Source organism: Sinohyriopsis cumingii, chromosome 13 (genome assembly GCF_028554795.1).
Source record: "Sinohyriopsis cumingii isolate HCF-2022 chromosome 13, ASM2855479v2, whole genome shotgun sequence".
Lineage (NCBI taxonomy): Eukaryota > Metazoa > Mollusca > Bivalvia > Unionida > Unionidae > Sinohyriopsis > Sinohyriopsis cumingii.
In genome coordinates this window covers 43984982-44004448 of record NC_142973.1, presented here as the reverse complement: position 1 = coordinate 44004448, position 19467 = coordinate 43984982, and the positions used below count along the sequence as shown (strand labels likewise).

Below are 19467 nucleotides of genomic sequence, written 5' to 3'. Positions count from 1 at the left end.
GTTGATTTTGGGGTTACAGATCAAAGGTCAAGGTCTGAAGGACTTAAAGAAGGAAAATGGTTTCCACAAAATAACTCACGTCCTATGCCACAAACCATGACTAAACATTTTGGATGGCTTGCAGTTGAGACAAGAAAGGCGCCTATTGTTTTTATGATCAATAGGTCAAAGGTCAAAATCACTAATCTGATAAACAAAAAGGGATTTCTGCAGAATTTTTTTGACATTTAGCATCAGTAATAGTTGCAGATGGCTTACGGTTTAGTTTAGAAAGATGCCAATTGATTTTTGGAGTCAGAAGGTCAATGTATTTGTAAATGAAGAAGAAAAATGGCTTTTACATCATAATTTTAGTTCTAGATTGCATACCTTAACCAAGTTTATGGAGAGATACAGTTAGTTTGTAGTGAAAACATAAAAGATCAATGTCGTTGTGAATAAAGAGAAATTAGTTTTAAATAATAGCTTTTGTTCTGTAGTATTACCTTGACCATACCATGTGTATGGCTTGTCCTTAGAGTGAAACAGATTTTGGTGTCATAACAGTGTTAGTGTCTGACATTTTGAGGTCAAGGTCATGGTAAGTCTGATGAGAAAACAATGCTTCTGCATAGTAAGTTTTAGTTCAGAGCTGTATATCTTGACCAGAGATCAAGGTCATTGAGATCCATGAGTCAGTAAGCTTCAGAGACAATAATGTCCCATAGTCAACCTTGTTCTACTAATCCCAACACAGAGGACTATTAAACAGGAAAATGTGTTGTTCACAGTACTCGTGTTTCAGTATTATCCTTTGTTTCATCTTGCAGATACAGATATATGGAGATGATGGACACATTCTAAGAAGTTTGAGAAGCGATGAATATTTGAATTCAGTGTGTTCATTGAACGTGTTTCATCCTACAAGAAGTGTGGTTGTTGGGGCAAACTCCAGTGGTCGTCTCCATGTGTTCATGTAAATCCCATATCATTTAACTTCTTGAAGAATGGAGTTGATTTGTTCAGTCAACTCGTCATAGACGTGCATCATTCAGAATGTGTTTAATTACCATGAGTATTGATATATTCAAGGAACAACTCTAATCCACAATGCAAGTTATGGTGTTCACCCAGACTTCAGATCATAATGTGTTGGGCAACATATGAGCAAGAACTAGGTGTTTTCACATATTTAGGAATTTCACAGAATAAAACAGAAACATGTATATCATGACAAACGTGGATGTTGATCACTTTAACAAGTGGATGAAGAATTATTGTCCTATGCTTTTTGTAGAAAAGTGAGATTGAATTAGGATTTTCTGTCGATCCTTCCTTCCATTTGTGTCATTTTCACACAGGAATGCTCTTTAATTATGTTTAGATTTCAACCAAATTTAGTATACAATTACATATTGATGGGACCTTGGCAGAGTTGTTCTTGGCAATCTATGTCATCATTTGCAGAGTTAGGCCCTTATCAATTCCACCTACTTGCATTTTCTTACAGTGATGCTTTCTATTATTATTAAATTTGAACAAAATTTGGTATTTGGCTTGTTAAGGCTGTACCAGTAAAATATTCTTGGGACCCAGGGAAGGCTTTTTTAATTTGGATAAATCACCATTATATACAATGTAGAATTTTTTATCATTTGAATACATTGAATAGTCTGAGTACCAGGCATATATTTTAACAAAATCTGCCTTCCCTGGCTACCATGTATATCTAAATGTTGAGGAGGTCTTGCCTAAGTTCAATTTTCAGGATCCATGGTCATCAATTAGCACTATTAAAGCCACACATATTTTGGACCCACATTATTTCTACACAGTAACTCCCTTAATTATCAATGTATTTAAATCAAATTTGGTATACTGCTGGAAATCAGTGAGATCTTAGCTTTATTGTCTGCATTCTGCGTCATCATTTAGTAAAGTTATTGCCCTTGTTATCCATACAAAAAATCCTGTGGGTAAAGTTATTGCCCCTGATTATCCATACAATAAATCCTGTGGGTAAAGTTATTGCCCCTGATTATCCATACAATAAATCCTGTATTTTTGGATTTCACACAAATTTGTTATTATTTTTGATAATGTCAAAACCTTGGCCGAGTTCAGTTTTCATTGTTTATGAGTCCTTGATTGTTTGACCCACTCTCATACTTATTAGACTTCAGTTAATTTTAAAGGCATCTGCAAAAAGCAGGGGTCTAATTTCCTGGAATTTCTTTTGTCATTAGATTCATTGTTAGAATCTCTTCTCTTTTTATAATTCTAACAGTTCTAGTTAGTAATATTCAATGGTTAAATATTTACACAGGTAAACTTCATCTTTGACATAATGTTAAAAGTACCTGATGTTTACCTTTAGAAATGGATCAAGTTTCTCAAATTCATTTATATTTTTGTGTTGAAGGATGCTATTTAACAGTGCAGTGCATCTCCTGTCGAGTTAGTATATAATCATTGCCATTCACTCCTCATCCTTAATGTTAGCTATCCATGTTACTATATATACTCTCTTATATCCTGATTTGTCATCACTTAATGCACTGGCAGATCAGGGTCTGTATTGTTTGCTCTGCTGTTAACAAACTGCATAGACCCAGATCTACCAGAACATCATGCAATGGAAGATCTGGGTTTGTACAGTTTGCAGTTGGACCAAAACTTAATAGCAAATATAGCTGGTAGCTCCATTAAAAATCACATATTCTGGTAAGAAAAATAAGTGTTCTGATATGCAGAAATGTGTTCTTGTATTAAAATTAAGTTTTCTTGTATGAAAAGTGATGTTCTTCTATGAAAAAGTGTTCTGGTATGAAACATAAGTGTTCTAGTATGAAACATAAATGTTTAGAGCAGAACATTGTGTCATATTAGTGCTGTTCAGTACTGTTAATGCATTCTTCAGAATTCTTGATTTCTAACTTTTTTTAAAGTGCTGTTCACAGGTTGACACAGTATTCCAAAGAAATCTTGATTTCTGAGTTCTTATTGTCTGTATGATGCTGTTCACAGGTTTGAAAATTCATTCCACATACGTTTAGATTTCTTTTGAAATTAGTGCCATCCACAGAAATCTTGTTTGCAAAGTTGCTTTTTTTGTTTGTTACATACGATTGAATGTTCTGACTTTGATGTTAAGGTGAGAAGTTCACCATTGAAGAAATTGTTGTCAAAAATTTGGTTTCTAGATGTTATTAATATATCTAGTTTGTATTTAGATCATCCTTATAATACAAGTATGTAGGAAATGTGAATCATCCTTAAAATAAAAGTATGTTGGAAATGTGAATCCTCCTTATAGTACAAGTATGTTGAAATGTGAATCCTTCAAGTTAAAGTATGTTGGAAATGTGAATCCTCCTTAAAGTTCAAGTATGTTGAAATGTGAATCCTTGAAGTTAAAGTGTGTTGGAAATGTGAATCCTCCTTATAATACAAGTATGTTGAAATGTGAATCCTTGAAGTTAAAGTGTGTTGGAAATGTGAATCCTCCTAAAAGATAAAATATGGTGGAAATGTGATTCTTCTTTATAGTACAGTTATGTTGAAATGTGAATGTTCCCTATGGTAGAGTTACATTGAATCTAATTCCTCCTTATAGTGGTTTTTTCTTTGTTTTTTAGTGGAATTCCGCTTTTTTCCTGACTTGAATCCAATTTTTCTTGATATAGTCCATTTTTTTTATCGTCTCCGATCAGGTTTTTAAAAAATGGTCTGTTTGGTCCCATTCCACAATGACCCTTGTAATGTATTCGTTCCGTATATTAGTTAGCCCACGACTCTTGTAAAGAGAATTCATCCAATGAATCTTCATGTAATGGAAACTGATAGCAATGGAAAGAAGCGTGTTTGCAAAAAAAATGGCGTCCCAAGTTATTGAGAGAGACCATGACATGAGAAGTTTAGATAAATGTTTAAAAAACATGGAAATGGGAATGGCTGGAGAGAAAAAACGACAGAAATTTAGTTGGTCGGTTTAAAAGAAAACTGAACACTAGAGGACTGGCATTTTGTGACCTCTGCTCTATGTTAATCGCGGTTGGAAGAGTTAGGAATGGCACCTACAAAAGAAGCTGCATATGGAAAAATTTAAGCTCAGAAGGCATCTGGAAAAAGTGCAGTTAATTACTATAAGAAGAAAGATTTCTTGCATGAGAGAACATATGTAGCTGTCTGTCAGAATATGCGCACTGCATCTCGCCAATACAAGCACCAGCTTGAAAGGAAAAAGGCTATCATTGAGAAGGAAAAGAAATGATTGCATATTGAGTCCAAAAAGGAAGGCTAAACAAATCTTTGCCAAAGCCACACAAAGAGCTTGACTGGAATATCAACAGGCTGTGTCCATTGGAGAAAAAGACAAGTGAATGTATGGGATTATTTGTATATAGTTGATGTACTTGGGTGTTTATTTTACAGATTTGTTATGAAAAGAGAGAAGCATAATCTATTGCTGCAAAAATTGAGAAATTTTTTTGACCTAATTACGATGTGAATGCCGACATGCATATGAAATAACTTAAGCACCAGTAGTATTGGAGAACAAATTCATGTAACAATAAATATTGAGATTATTCAAGTCAAGTTGAAACTTTTTGGTAAGTTTGTTATTTTTTCAGATGATTATTTTGTTATATATTATGATCATAAGTTGCACCAGGAGCAGTTTTTTATGATTGTAAAATGCGTTTGGCCCCCTGGATTGGGGGTGCTGCATCTTGAGACCCAGCCCAGTTGGGGGAGGAACACCAAATCCCCCCTTTCAAATTTTCAGCTTTTTTGTGGTTTACCAAAATCATGTTAGAGGTAAGTTGGAAATGTGAATCATGTTTGTTGTGTTAATGTAATCCATACTTTATTTGAACATCAAACATTTACAGTTCAGAAATTTGTTAGCAGATATTTCTGTGCTTAGTTTCGTTTGAGATTTTTTAGCAGTAAACATAGTGGAGTTTGTCAGATGGACCCCCTTTCATTTCTGCCCAATAACTCCCATAGTTATTATTAGATTTTAACCAATGCAGATTGATATTTGAGGAGACCTTCGGTGAGTTTGTCAGCTTTGCCAGAAGTAGAGTAAATTCAGTTCTTTTATGACCGACATAAAATAAGCAGTCTAGGAAAGCACTGGTTCTTTGTCATTGCATCTTATTCTTGTTCTAATTTACTAATGTTTAATCAGAATTATAGGGAGAAATTGGAGAAGTCATTTCTCATCTCCCTTCGTTTGTCAAAAGTTTGAATTCACAGGGAGACATCGTATCGGTTAGAAAATATTTTTTATATATATTTACATTTCAAGTGTGTTAATGTGTGTGCATGCATGTATGTATGTTGATGGCAAGCTAAATCAATAAAAAGTTAATTGTGCAGTCTTCTGCTTGATTATATAATTGTCTTTTCTGTAATTGTTTTGTTTGTTGCTTATAATACTGAGCAAATTTTCAGTATATTTGTATAGTTATGGTTGCTAAAGAAAGAAGGAAAGAAAAATTGATATAGATGCAGTGGAAAGTGGGTGTTGTGCAGTTTTTTGATAAATCCAGTAAACACAAGTTTTCGTGATGCTGATATTTTCACATTTTTTTTCTTCAAAACAAAGACAAAAATATAAAGCAAAGAACCCATAAAAATATTCACATTACTGATAAAATCAGGAATGACAACCATAAGTGGTCGTCTTACCAAGCGTTTCATGTTCAAAGACATTACTTTTACAGACACTTTTACACATTGAGAAGTGCCAAATCCAGTGTCATTCTGAATATACCAATAAAATCATTCCAATTCAACACATTGGTAAAATTCTTTGGTTTTTCTATTTCCAAATTTTTAGAGCCTTTCCTTCCATAGCACTATATGAATGAGCCAAAGACGAAAGAGCTAACCAATTTGTTGGTGACAGCTTCATGGTTAAAGTCATTGCATTAGTGTATTTAAATTTAAATCCCACCATAATTATTAATGCAAGAAATTGTACTTTTCCTATCAGATTATACCAGAGGAGTTTCAAGTTACTTCCATAATGTTTTTTCTCATATTTTGTGTGTGGACAAAATGCCAAACATCTGAGAGGTTTCCTAAATGGTAGGCTTCAGTGAATGTTGGTTTGTGAGAAAGTTTGGGGATAGGTTCCTACCGGTCATTGGTTCTTACGGGGGTTTTCCCAGAGTTCTTCTTCCACCAGTTATACTGGCCATGATGTATGGCTGATAATGTGCTGAAAGTGGTTTAACCAACAAAAACAATGATAGTGACGTCATTGTTATCTCCCCTGTTTAAACATACTGCAGCGACGGCAGCATTAAGTTATGCAATTACGATGTGGAGAGGGAATACCTCATTGCATGGAAGCAGGGAGGATACTGGAGTCTGTGGAACACTTTCTTATACATAAAAAAGAACAAAAAGGGGTTTTGTAATACATCTGCAACAGTGGTCAGGACTTTCAACAATTCTTCAGAGGTGGCATTTTGAACAAAATGTATCTGAAAACTGGAGATATTTCATCCTGTTCCCTCACCAAAGCCTTTTAGTTGCAGTTGTTCAAGATTTTGTATATCTTCAAATACATAACCCAATCATAATAGATAGATTGTATTGAAAGTCCATATTATCTAGTCCTGCTGAAGAGTAACGGCCTTGATAAAAGACAGTTAATTAGTTCTGACAGAACTACAAGACTATTTTCATCGAGCCCATGACTTTTCAGCTGGAGCAAACATTGTGCACCATCAGCTTCTGAATCACTTGATAAGGCTCTCATTACACCAATAAAATTAAGGAAACTGGTGACATATCATCATTGTATCAAGAAGTGACCAGTACGTAAACCTGGAAAGGACCATACTGACCATTCCAACTATTGTTCCATATCACTATCAAGCTGTATTTGCAAAACCATCGAAAGATCAATAAATGATATACACCTTATATCTCGAGTCCAATAAGCTATTATCAGACCTTCACTGAAGATTCAGATGCCAGAAAAATACCATTGATCATCAGGTCACACTTGAAGCATTTATTAAAGAAGTGTTTATAAAGAAAGAGAATGCTGCAGTGACCTACATAGAAGTACAGCATAATAATGACCTATTCAACCAATGTTTAAAGGGCTGCTTAGCTATCTTTATACAAACAATATTTTAGAAAGAATTTTCCGAGTTACAGTAGATAATATCCTTTATGAAAAGCTATCATCAGGATACGGGTGTACCAAAGGGCTGCTTACTGTCAGTCAACCTTTTTAATATTAAAATTAACAACATATTGAAATTTCTTAACCCAGGAACTGACTTTTCAGTAAATGTTGACAACTTGTTTATCAGCTGTAAATCAAACAGCATGCCTGATATAACTCTGCACTTTTGCTGCTTACATAGAGTTTATGATCTAAACTTCTATCATAACGGTTCTCTTGTACCTGTTGTGGAGAAGATCAACATTTTTGGGACTTTTTGATGGTACATTAACTATTAATAGCAGTAATGTAGTCTGCTACTATTTTTGCAGGTATAGTGGAATTAGCTGTTTTCGAACATTAATGCCACTTGCACTTTATGTGCACAAGTGGTTCTTATTTTTGTGAACATTAATGGTGCAAACACACATTTGATAACCAGCCTTAAACTTGTATTTAGGACTATGCAGTTAAAACAACTCATTATGTCTCGTGTCTTTAGAAACCCTTTGAGGAAGGTCGACAAATTTTGAACAGGTTCGCCAAGGCCTTTCTGAATGCTGATACATTTTAGAACACATTTTTTTAAACATGAAGAGAAATGTTCGATTTCTGCGATCAAGGTCATAGGATTGCCCTTCAAACGTTCTTAAATTCTTCAAAGGTCAGTCCATAGGCCCAGATCCACTTTGGCAAATCTTTGTTAAATACTTTGAGCTTAAGAGACATGTATCTTCCTCATTGATACCAGTACATAATTTCTCATGTTGTGTGGGTATTGTCAATAAAATCTTATTAATATTTTAGTGAGGCTTCATTCGACAATCTTGCGCTTAAACCATCTTTCTTCTAGATGTAGTATTAGAGTGGAAAAGAAGCGAGCAACACGTTTTATCAACAGAGGAGTGATATAATGATTCAGTGGGAATAATGACTCTATTTCCCTGATTATGTAAGCCTGCGTTCCTTCCAAAATACTGCATCCATTAATTCTTCAAACCCTGATAAAGATCCGACACGGTTGCATCTGTGCCAAGGAAAATCAAGATAGACTACTTCGCCCAGTTATGTTAAGCAGTTGGTAAAGTAGAAAAAGTTGTTTCTCCCCTTAAGTGGCTGAAGGGATATTTCAGCATCCACCATCTCTAGATGGAAATTCGCTCAAACCATTTTGTTGGTCTCACCCTGAGAGAGACCTCAAACAAAATAATGAAGTCAAGGCTATCGCTATTTCTTGGGGTTGTTTCAATCCGTCATCTTTATAGGATTTTATGAAGGCAGCATTTTGGCCATCGCACACGAACTTCTTATTTTACTGTCATTCTTTATCAAACCAGAGTCCAGGTATGTTTTCTCAGAGTCAAATGTTGCTTACCAAAGCAGCGACCCAGACTGCTCCTTATAATGGCAGCTGAGTGGCTCAACTTCAAGGTGAGTAATCTTTTTCACTTTACTCCCTCAGCCCATCAGTATTTATCCTTACTGACAAATTCAGTTTAACAATAGTGACAGGTAAGCTGATATTAAATTGTGGGGTAGAAACTAATTAGTTAAGTTACTTGGATACCCTTGTGTCACTCCACTCGGGTGTCATTCATTTGCCTTAGGTCCTGAAGAATGTTGTTGTTATAGGGTTTAACGCCATATTTCAGCACAAGATAGGCTATACATGGCGGCCAGTATTAATGCTGGAGGAAGAACCCGGGAAATCCCCTGAAAGAACCACCGACCCACGAGAAGCTACCGGCAAGCTTTCTCACATATCCACATTGGCCGAGCCCGAGACTCGAACACAAGCAGACAGAGGTGAGATGACAGTGATCCGTGACGGAGAGCGCTTTCGGCCATTCTAGAGCCCCCCTTAAGAATGTGAGGACGCACTACTGCACATGGGCCGATGACGTAGGTCAGACTGGGTTGATGCACGTGTTCTAAGAATTTCTGGAACAGGACTATTGTCATCTAGCAGGGATGTGTTTCCTTTACGGAAAGAGTAATCTTAGCAGTAGTGACAAGCAAGTATTCCATAATTAGTTTTACTTCCCCCCCAAAAAATCTATAATAAAAAATAAAATAAAAATTGGAAGTTTTGGGGTGAGTTTAACCAAATTAATAATAATAATTATTATTATTATTGATGTTGTTTATGATGATGATGTTTGTAATAAATTTGTTTCGCCATTATGGTACATTTAACTTAAATATTGAGTTTTTATTAAATGCATGTTGTAGTTAGATAGTTTGATTCATAACTAACCTTTTGTGAAATGTGTTTCCAGATGTGCGTGTATAATGATTCGCCGAGACTGACTCGCACTAACAGTGCTCATGAGAACGCATATAACTATCATCTTTGGAAAAGTTACGAAAAATTTCTTGGTTGAAGGCTCTTTCGGTGTTAGAAATTATTCAACCTCGTCGGAAAAAATAAAGATGTTCGAAATGCACCGCTCCCACGTGCAGTCTTGTTCAGCAAGATTCTTGTGTGACTTCTTGAAATCACCGCTTTACGAGATTCTGGTACAAATGTAGTTTTTCTTGTAACGCAAGAACTAGATGTTCATACATAGGAAGTGATTTTATTGGCTACTGGAATGAGGTGATGACTTAGGCTTTGTGGGGAACACACACATTACAAATTATACCTTCCCTTAAAGAATGAATCTTAATCATCCATCCGCCATTGTGGCATGACTGTAAAGACTGTAGTTTTGAAGTAATCCAGAAAAAAATTCATTGTAAATCCAGCGTCACAAAAATTAAGCGAGACTCCATTTCCAAAGTCAATGTCGATTTCTTGAAAGGAAATAGATACACCTTGTTTGTGCATTAATATTCTCGTTACTGTTGTTTTGAAAATAGATACTTTATTGTACAGGGCTAATCTAAGAACACTACATTTTTGTTTGCTGTATTGAAAGTTTCTTCAAGTCAAGTCAGGTTCAATTATATCAGTATAATAAGCGTTACTTGCCTAATGATGCATGCTTTTAAGCTCGTCGAAGAAATACTTAATTAATTCAATAATCTGTTGTCTCAATTGAAAGTCCCGGGAATAAACTATTTGGCATACCTTTTATAGTCACCGAGATCGTTTTTATTGCTGATTTTGTACACTGTCCGGGATCACATCATCCAGATTTGTATGCACAATATCAGATGCCCTATAAGCTCATTGTTGGGAAATAAAGATCATGCTAAAATTGTATTAGCTGCTGTTTCCTTGATTATCTCCATTTCTGTACCTGTCGTCACCGGTTGGGCGATTGATTTGTATGCAGTCGTATCGTCTTGGAAACTTCTAGTTCTAGAATCCACCTTCTTTAACTTAAGCCACTTTGGCGACTGTAATGTTAACTCTGAAATCTTGAAGAACAGCATATGTGTACAGTGGCCAGTCTGTTATTATCTGAAATTCAAGTGGTATTCTACACTGATTATTATTAACCCCAAACGGTATAGCTTCTATACCAGTTTGTGCACTATGACTGCCCCAGAGCTCAACATTCTCTCAATTTTCAATCATGATATCTTGTCAGTCCTGTTTGACAAAAACTGATGAAGGAAATCACAAATCGTCGTATGTCGTGAAAATGTTGCAGTCATTTAACCAGAAAAGATCACTGCTTCCATGTGATAGAGCTATGTATTTTACCAGCATTCTTACCAAAACGCTAACCATTACATTTTAGCATCTCCTTTCACCTTAATGTCAAATCACACAAGCACGCGCATAATTACATCATTCAATCATGATGTTTAGTCTGAACTTTGGTAATGAACTCACTGATGTTTCTACTGCTTGTTAGGAGTTAAATATTGATGGTGCGTCGATGTCTGTACTATTTATGTTCTAAACAAAGCCTAGTAGACTTTCGCGTACATTAGATGTAGCCTTATTTGGAAACGATAACATTGGATCCTTTCGTAGCCGAAAGCGAGATCGTGCTGAGTATCAATAATGAAACATGTAAGCAACATAAACACTAACACCCAGTACAATTGTAATTAAACACTTATAATAATACCATCTGGATTATCTTGAATTGGTACAATGCGAAAATTGTAGAGCATTTAAATCCATGTATTAGCTTTGTTTTCTTCTGCAAGATTATTTTTGTTCTTATAGCTTATAGCTTTATTCTTTTCAATTTATCAATTCTGCCTCCAAATGGCATGTCCTATGCTCCCATGTCATTTTTCAAGTCTTTGGAATTGCTCTAAGTTTTAGTTTATTTCGGCGTTAACTCTGTCAATGGTGCCACATAACTCTGTCAATGGTAACAAATAAAGTGATTGTTCTTTTTAAAAAAATATATTTATGGTTTGAATGAATCTGTAGCTATTATAGCATTTGTTTCAAATCAATTATTTTAGTCCTACTCACCTCATTATCCTTTTCGTTAATGCTACATTACATCACATCGGTACACTTAGATCGTTTCTCGATCAATACAATCGCTTGTACATGTTTTAGATTTCTCTACCTCGGCGTGTAATTTGTTGCAAAACTCAGTGATTTTAACATCTTGTATCAATTTTATTATATCATTTAAATCAGTTTTTGTGGAATTTTCATTAATATAAATCGTGCTGTCATTCAGATTGATTTTATTTTAACCTTACTCTTTTCGGGTATCACCGTTAAATCATTCTTTATGTGCATCTCTGACAACTTTATTAGTGTTAGCCGTAAAGTTGTTTTTCAGGCCAATATGTCTGCTAAAGTCAGTAGTGATATTTTTAATATTTTGATCGTTCTTTTGAATTTCTTCATTCAAGTCTGTATGTAGCTGTTAAATCTGAGATTATTTTTTTCAGATCTATTTTAATTTTCTCCATGTCACTTTCCAATGCATATATTTGACTGCTTATCTTCTATTCGATCGGTTGTAAATATTATCTAACTTCATGTAAATATTTGCACTTTCTGTTACACTTACTGATTGTGGGACTTGAATAGCCGAAGATAATAAAACCTTCATCCCATTTATTGTTCCCTTTTGAGTAAAATGCTTCCTCATTCTAGTCGGTAGAGTTCTGTTTAATCTTTGAACTTCTAATTCCTTTTTTTGTATGAGTTGGTTGAAAAGCAGTCGATAATTTCTTTGGCCAGGAAATCCTTGACACTATTGTTGTTCCCCTCCTCGACCTGTATCTTTTCAGGCTTTATCTCTTGAAACTTGTATATGAAAACGTCGTGGGTTCCATGTTAATTTTTGTTTCTCAGAGCCCATGCATACTTTGAAACGAAATCTATCACTGGCAAGATGTATTTGTATCGATCAGTATGTTTTATTTGTTTACATATCAACTTTCAACTGCAACATTTTTGCAAAACGAAATATATTTCTCGCTGCACGGTATGATTGTTACCTCCTGATTTCGATCAGCTCTCGCTAATCCTTTAATGAACAGATGGATGATCAAGTTATAAATTAACAATAGTATGAATATTTAGTGTTTGACATTTTAGTTGCAGTCGTTTTGAACAGAACATATGCATTTTTCCTGTTAATTTAGACTAACTTACAGGGTGGAAGTGAAACTCATTGCCTCGTTGACCAATAATAACCTGTTCCATGTTCTTATGCAATTAAGATTCCCCGAGTGCTGTCAGATCATGTGAGTGCTGTCAGATCATGCGAGTGCTGTCAGATCATGTGAAATATTTGCCGAGTGAGCCAGAGAAAAATTCCATGGTGCATATTTTGTAAACCACGTTGGTCAACAGTAGAGTAAAAAATAAAGGTATCTTTTTTCTGGCAAAAGGTTTTGTTGAAAAAAAGAAAGAAAAAATTAATTAATGATGTATTTGCAAGGAAAATTTGATCCTTGGCTTTTTGTAAACCAGTTTATAAAACGTGTCTGCAAGATACATTATTAAAACTTACATGTAAATACTATCAGTACTCTGAAAAATTACCGCTCCGGTGGCCTAGTGGTTAGCGCGTCCGCCTCGGATGCGGGATGTCGTGGGTTCGATCCCCGGCCGAGTCGTACCAAAGACTTACAAAAAATGGTGCTAACAGTTGCCTCGCTTGGCGCTCAGCATTAAGAGGTTAGTGTTAGGACTGGTCGGCCTGGTGTCATGATAATGTGACTGGGTGGGACATCATGCTACATGTCTGCGACATGATACCCCAGTCCTAGACATCACTACAAACTGACACTGCAGACATCGTAGCGATATGACTGAAAAAATTGTTAAAGCTACGTTAAAAATTCAAATCACACACACACTGAAAAATGCACTGATACCACAGTTGAACCTGCATTAACGGTCGCCTTTATATTCCTTTAACAACCATTTATCATGTCCCTTAAATCAATTTGATAAAGTAACCTGAATCGAGCAGACACCTTCCGTAAGAAACCATATTATTTACTTCCTACAAGTGGATGTTTGGACAGGTTTAACACAGTAATACAATTTATTTAAACATTTTTTACCTTTAAAATCGAAATCACAGTTGATTAAGTAATAAAATAAAGTCTAATCACTGACATTGTTTTCGTCACTCTCTATCACAAAATGACAAGAATTTACTGATGTAAAATCGAATAGCTAAACAGTGCAGATTGCCTTCAGAAAGAACACTGTTACAGCTAACTTCAGCCTGTGAACCTGGATAGTATGTGCCTCTATAAACAACTAACTTGTATTTATTGTGAAAAAAATTTGTGGTACATACAAACCTATGATAGAGTGTGTTTAACTGTTTTGTTTAGTGTTTGCTGTATAGTCTATTGCATCATTAGTTTTGCAGTAATTGACAAAACGAACTTTAATATCCAATTTACCGAATGGGCCTTCTACTGGCCTGACATAAATCGTCTTGCCTTCCTTATAATATAGTCGTTTGGGTTTGGTTAATTTTTCATGTGTATAAGAAAGCCTTTATTGCAGATGTGCTTTTGTCCATTTATTGTTTCGTTCAATCTGGACGATAACAATCTAGAGTGATCATTAATGCCTATGTTATGATAGCTTCTTTATACTTGTCATTGGAAATCATTAGCATATCAGTCTATTCTTTTATTATCGTCATTTATCATTTTCACAGGTTTAATTATATATATATATATATATATATATATATATATATATATATATATATATATATATATATATATATATATATATATATATAATGGTCGCTATTTATAGCAGCTTTTTGATGTTTTGATTTGATTCACCGGCGTAGATGAAGCATTTATTGTCATGGTTCCGCACGTTTATGCATTTTTTTTTTGTTTGTTTTACGCTAATTGGGTAATTCGATTTATGACCCTGAGCCGTTCAACCTGTTGATGTTCTTATCCAAGCAGTGAATCCTGTCAAATATCCACATCGTGTAATCCGTGATCGTTTGCTCAAACAAAGAGCAGAGTTCTTAGAAAAGAGCACTGAACACTGCATCTATTTCGAAATGAGTTGAATTTTTGTCTACCTGGGCATCATTTAAAGTCAGTTTTCTAAACCTGACCTTCCGAGAAAGTTGAACGATTACTGAATAAAAATGCTAGTGTTCGCTGGTGAAAATATTTGTTATGCAAGGTTCAGCCAGTATATATCTTAATTATTTCCTGCAGGGAATATGATGAATGATGATTTTTTATTATGCCCTGTTCTCTCTCTCTCTCTCTCTCTCTCTCTCTCTCTCTCTCTCTCTCTCTCTGATGTAATGTATTCATCCTAGTATCACTTCACGCATCCTTCTAACCCTTTAATATATCCTATGGTTGTTAGAATTTTCGTTTGTTGACCCCACGTTCATCATATCTTACACATTATTTCGAGGTATTTTAGTTAAAATCTTTGAATATTTGTCTGCTACAACTTCTGGCTGAATTTTTAACGTCTGCATATTCGGCATCTGATTTCCTAGAATTTTCGATTCAATAATTTCTTTCCTGGGCTTTTTAGTACTGGTGTATTTTGATATTTCTTTGCTAGAATTTGTCGATTGTTGATTTTGATTAGTATTTTCCATATCTGAACAGCAGAAATTTAGTAGAAAATTCAGTATTTATCAGTAATAATTTATTATTGTTTTCTTGATGAATTTATTTTCCATTGCTTAAGACTATTTTAAATTTATACATTGCTAAATTTCAGTATATACATTAAAGATCTCCAAAATCTTAATTCGTCAGTCTGTTGTGTATTTGCGACTAAAAATGCAGAATAGATTGTACATTCGACTTAAAATGTGGACTCATACAATGGATTTGTAAATTCGACTTAGAAGTTGTCGATTGATGATTCGTATTTTCTATATCTGATCAGCAGATAGATTTTCCACAACTGTTAACATAAAAAAAAATCGAAATAAGACACACACACGCACTCATGCACACACACAGAGGCAACGTCTCACCACTTTGGCATATGCGCTACCAAACTTGAGCATTTTAACCTATTAGTTATGGATCAGCAAAATGACATCACAGGGTTTTACAAGATGATATTATTTTACTTGTTTTCTTCTATTTATAATTTCATGTATTTATCCGTACATGCATCCCGCATCAACTTTATATTTTTTCCAGTTTTATACTTTGCCATATGTGTGACAAGAAAAGAAAAGAAATGAAGAAAACAAAATATAGTGGCATTCGTTCAGTCAGACCATATTCACGGAAGAGCATCGGTCCTCAATTACTCAAAAACTGTCTGATTATTCTTTTTCGGACGATTCATCACATCTTACAGAACACCAGTCTATATCGTGCTTAGTATATAGCTTATAACTTCATTTGTTATTGAACACGATATATATGGGCGTATATAAGAACTACAGTTAGTAAAAATGATAATATAGCCTTTTAATTCGCATAGCGCACCTATTTTAATCAATCATTTGGAACAGTAATAGATATTTACCAATCCTTTGCGATATGTTGGCAAATCTGGCGACTCGTCACGTCGTACAGAACACCTATCTATCATATATATAGTACATGTATGTGGGCGTATATACGGACGACAATTAGTAATATAAAAATATAATCTTTTAATTTACATAGCACACTGACTTAATCAGTTGTTAGTAGCAGGAAAAGATGCTTACTTATCGATTGCAACCCGACTTGTGTCGTAGAACGATGAAATCTCGATTTACGTGGCAATGTTTAGATCATATGTAATTGTTTCTTCTTGTCAATAATGATGACAGGAGTTCGTTTAAATAGGGTTTTATGGGTTCAGTCACCCTCATACAACAAACAACGTTTCAGTTTAATGAAAAAGGGGGAAACGATCCATATCTCGTGTATATATATATATATATATATATATATATATATATATATATATATATATATATATATATATATAATGTTTCATACTTCATTCACTACAACATTATCTGTACATATAAATATATATATCTCCCAATAGTTGTCAGTTAGACGGGATTGATATAACTTTAACAAGAGATCATATATTCCTTTTTTGTTTTCATTTCTTTTTTCCTTTTCCGTTCCCCTGATTTTGTTCGACCGTTTAGAAACTGAATCTTAGAAGGTAGTGTTACGTTTAGAACATTTATTTACAATTTTAATTAAATTTGACTGCTAAAGCATTCCATCAATCCGTTTTATAGCATTTTTACCTTTATTAGCATAATAGCATTGAAAACACTCTGTTATTCCTTTTAAATATTGCATTTTATCCTTTCGTGAATATGATGGTATAAATTATATAGTATCATTTTACCTACCAAGGGTGCATAGTCATTTTCAGGTTGTAAACAAAATGCATATTCCAAACTTCAGAATCAAGCAGCTGCGAAGAAGAGATTTGAAGGATCCATTTTTTTTTTTAAATCATCCTAAACTTCTCTTATGCTTTCCTTTCTTATTCTATCCCATCCTATGCCCATTTTGGACGAAATATATTATATGGTTATCTTTTAAAAGATGGCGAAAGAACGAAAATAATTTTGCTGATTATCCGACTATACCGACAATAACAGTTTTAAGTTAAGTTGTGACTTAATCCAGTATTCATTTTCTGTGAAGTATAGAATTTTTCATATTTTAAATATTGGACCTTGGTTTTAATAGTCAACCATTTCTCTGTTTTCACCTAAATTAGCAAAATACAGCTTCCACCACCTTCCATTTAAACGTCCTCTTGTAGAAATTCATTAGTGTTTCTTACAGAAGAATTTGAAGATTTGTTTGGGTGTATAACTTCCTTTTGTAGAAGTCCGTGTTTCTGATTGAAGAAGACGAAGAATGGTTTGGTGTGTGCAGGGCCGGCGCCAGACCCGGCCAGACTGTCTGGCGCCCTAGGCAAGGTTAGATTCTGGCGCCCCACCCCCCGGAAAATATCAATTTCAAAATTTATAAACAATAAACTAATTTTAAAAATGCGCCTCCTGAAATCAGCGCCCTAGGCGGCTGCCTAGTTTGCCTATATGGCAGCGCCGGCCCTGGGTGTGTGATTACTTTTGTAGACATTAATGTTTCTTTCGTTTTGGTGTATGATTCCTGTTGTAGAAATTCGTGTTTCTCATAGAAGACAACGAAGAATGGTTTCATTTAGTGTATGATTCCTTTCATAAAAATTCGTGTTTCTCATAAAAGTCGAATAACGGTTTGGTTTGGTGTATGATTCCTTTTGTAAAAGTTACTGTTTCTCATAGAAGACAACGAAGAATGGTTTGATTTGGTGTATGATTCATTTTGTAGAAATTCGTGTCTCATAGAAGGCGACGAAGAATGGTTTGGTGTATGCTTCATTTTGTAGAAATTCGTGTTTCTTATAGAAGACGATGAAGAATGGTTTGGTGTATGATTCATTTTGTAGAAATTCGTGTTTCTCATAGAAGACGACGAAAAATGGTTTGGTGTATGCTTCATTTTGTAGAAATTCGTGTTTCTTATAGAAGACGACGAAGAATGCGTTGGGTTGGTTATAGCAGCACAAGACGAAAGGTTATAAAGCTCTGAGAAAATTAAATTAAATCATGCCCAGAGACACTACAGGGCGGCCGACCAAGCTTAGTTGGGCAGTATTCGAACCCACTCTTTTCTGGTTGCGATTACTACAATACAACGGCAACCCACCAAAGAAATGATAAAGATGAGGAGGAGAAAGACGATGATGATGACGACGATGAAAATGACCGCTTGATTATGTCCAAGTTGTTTTGTTCCATCACCATGGATGGATTCCTGGTTTGTTTTTGATGATCATCGTTCTGGATATCTTGGCTAGCCAAGGTTCCGTTATGATAATCCTATATAGGGTCATCACATCGGAACCTTGGTTAGCGAAGATGAACTCTGGAAATATTTTGTTTGGATACACCGCTAGATACACGAGAGATAATTATTTTGAATATTTTGTTCCTTCGGACATACTTAGGCTGAATATTGTAAAGTTTCGGAAAAGAGAGAAGGGAAAACTTGTCCGGACCACACATGGCCCATATATAATTTCACTCGGCCCAAAACAATAGCCTTCTCGTCCAAGGGAAAGTCAACTCGGCTCCAAAATCGGATTTGCTTAGCCCAGATTTACTAACTGATCTGACTGGCTTCCACATAGTGCAGGGGTATACAACTCGTGGCCCGCGAACGTGTTCTGTTTGGCCCTCAGGGCAAATTAAAACAACACAGAAATCTGGCCCCTGAACAGTTATTATATTAAAGAAATTAGTGTTTGCGGCCCTCGAGTGGGTCTTAGAAAATGCAATATGGCCCTTGGCTGAGAAAGGTTGTGCCCTCCTGACATAGTGGATACTCAGCCTAATACTTGGCCCACGGATAATAATAATAATAATAATAATAATATACAAGACACAAACTGTGAGGAACATAACGAGAACAAAGATAAGGATTCTGTCATGATTTCCATTATAAAATAAAAAAGAACAAGGAAAGAAAAAATGAAGGGGCTGGTTTACGAAATATACAAAGTAGTTTATGTAGTTTAACATGCGGAAAGGTTCCTACAACGCAGACTAAAATATTTCGTAACTCTGAACCAAAATATCATAGGAACTACTGTTTTCAAAGTTTTACCTTGCCTTTTTTCCATTTATGTAATACGTCTGCAATATTTCACATTGGCTTCCACATAGTGCAGGGGTACACAACCCACTGCCTGCGAACTTGTTCTGTTTGGCCCTCAGGGCAAATTAAAACAACACAGAAATCTGGCCCGAATTTTCTTATGCGAGTTAGAGTGGGCGGGGCTCAGAGTAAAATTTGAAAAGGTTAAAAATTATTTTAGGCAGATTGAACTCGTCGGGACCTGGAGTGATTGGACT

General features: G+C 35.1%; 1 protein-coding gene across 1 annotated transcript in view; it reads left to right on the top strand.

Moving 5' to 3' along the window:
* LOC149785320 (WD repeat-containing protein 76-like) overlaps nt 1-5364 on the top strand; it is a 57719-nt gene extending 52355 nt beyond the window's left edge. The window contains exon 14 of the mRNA XM_089979218.1: nt 810-5364. Coding sequence (XP_089835344.1) covers nt 810-959 — 150 coding nt within the window. The 3' untranslated portion in view covers nt 960-5364. The remainder of the gene's footprint in view (nt 1-809) is intronic.
* Nucleotides 5365-19467: the final 14103 nt, after the last annotated feature.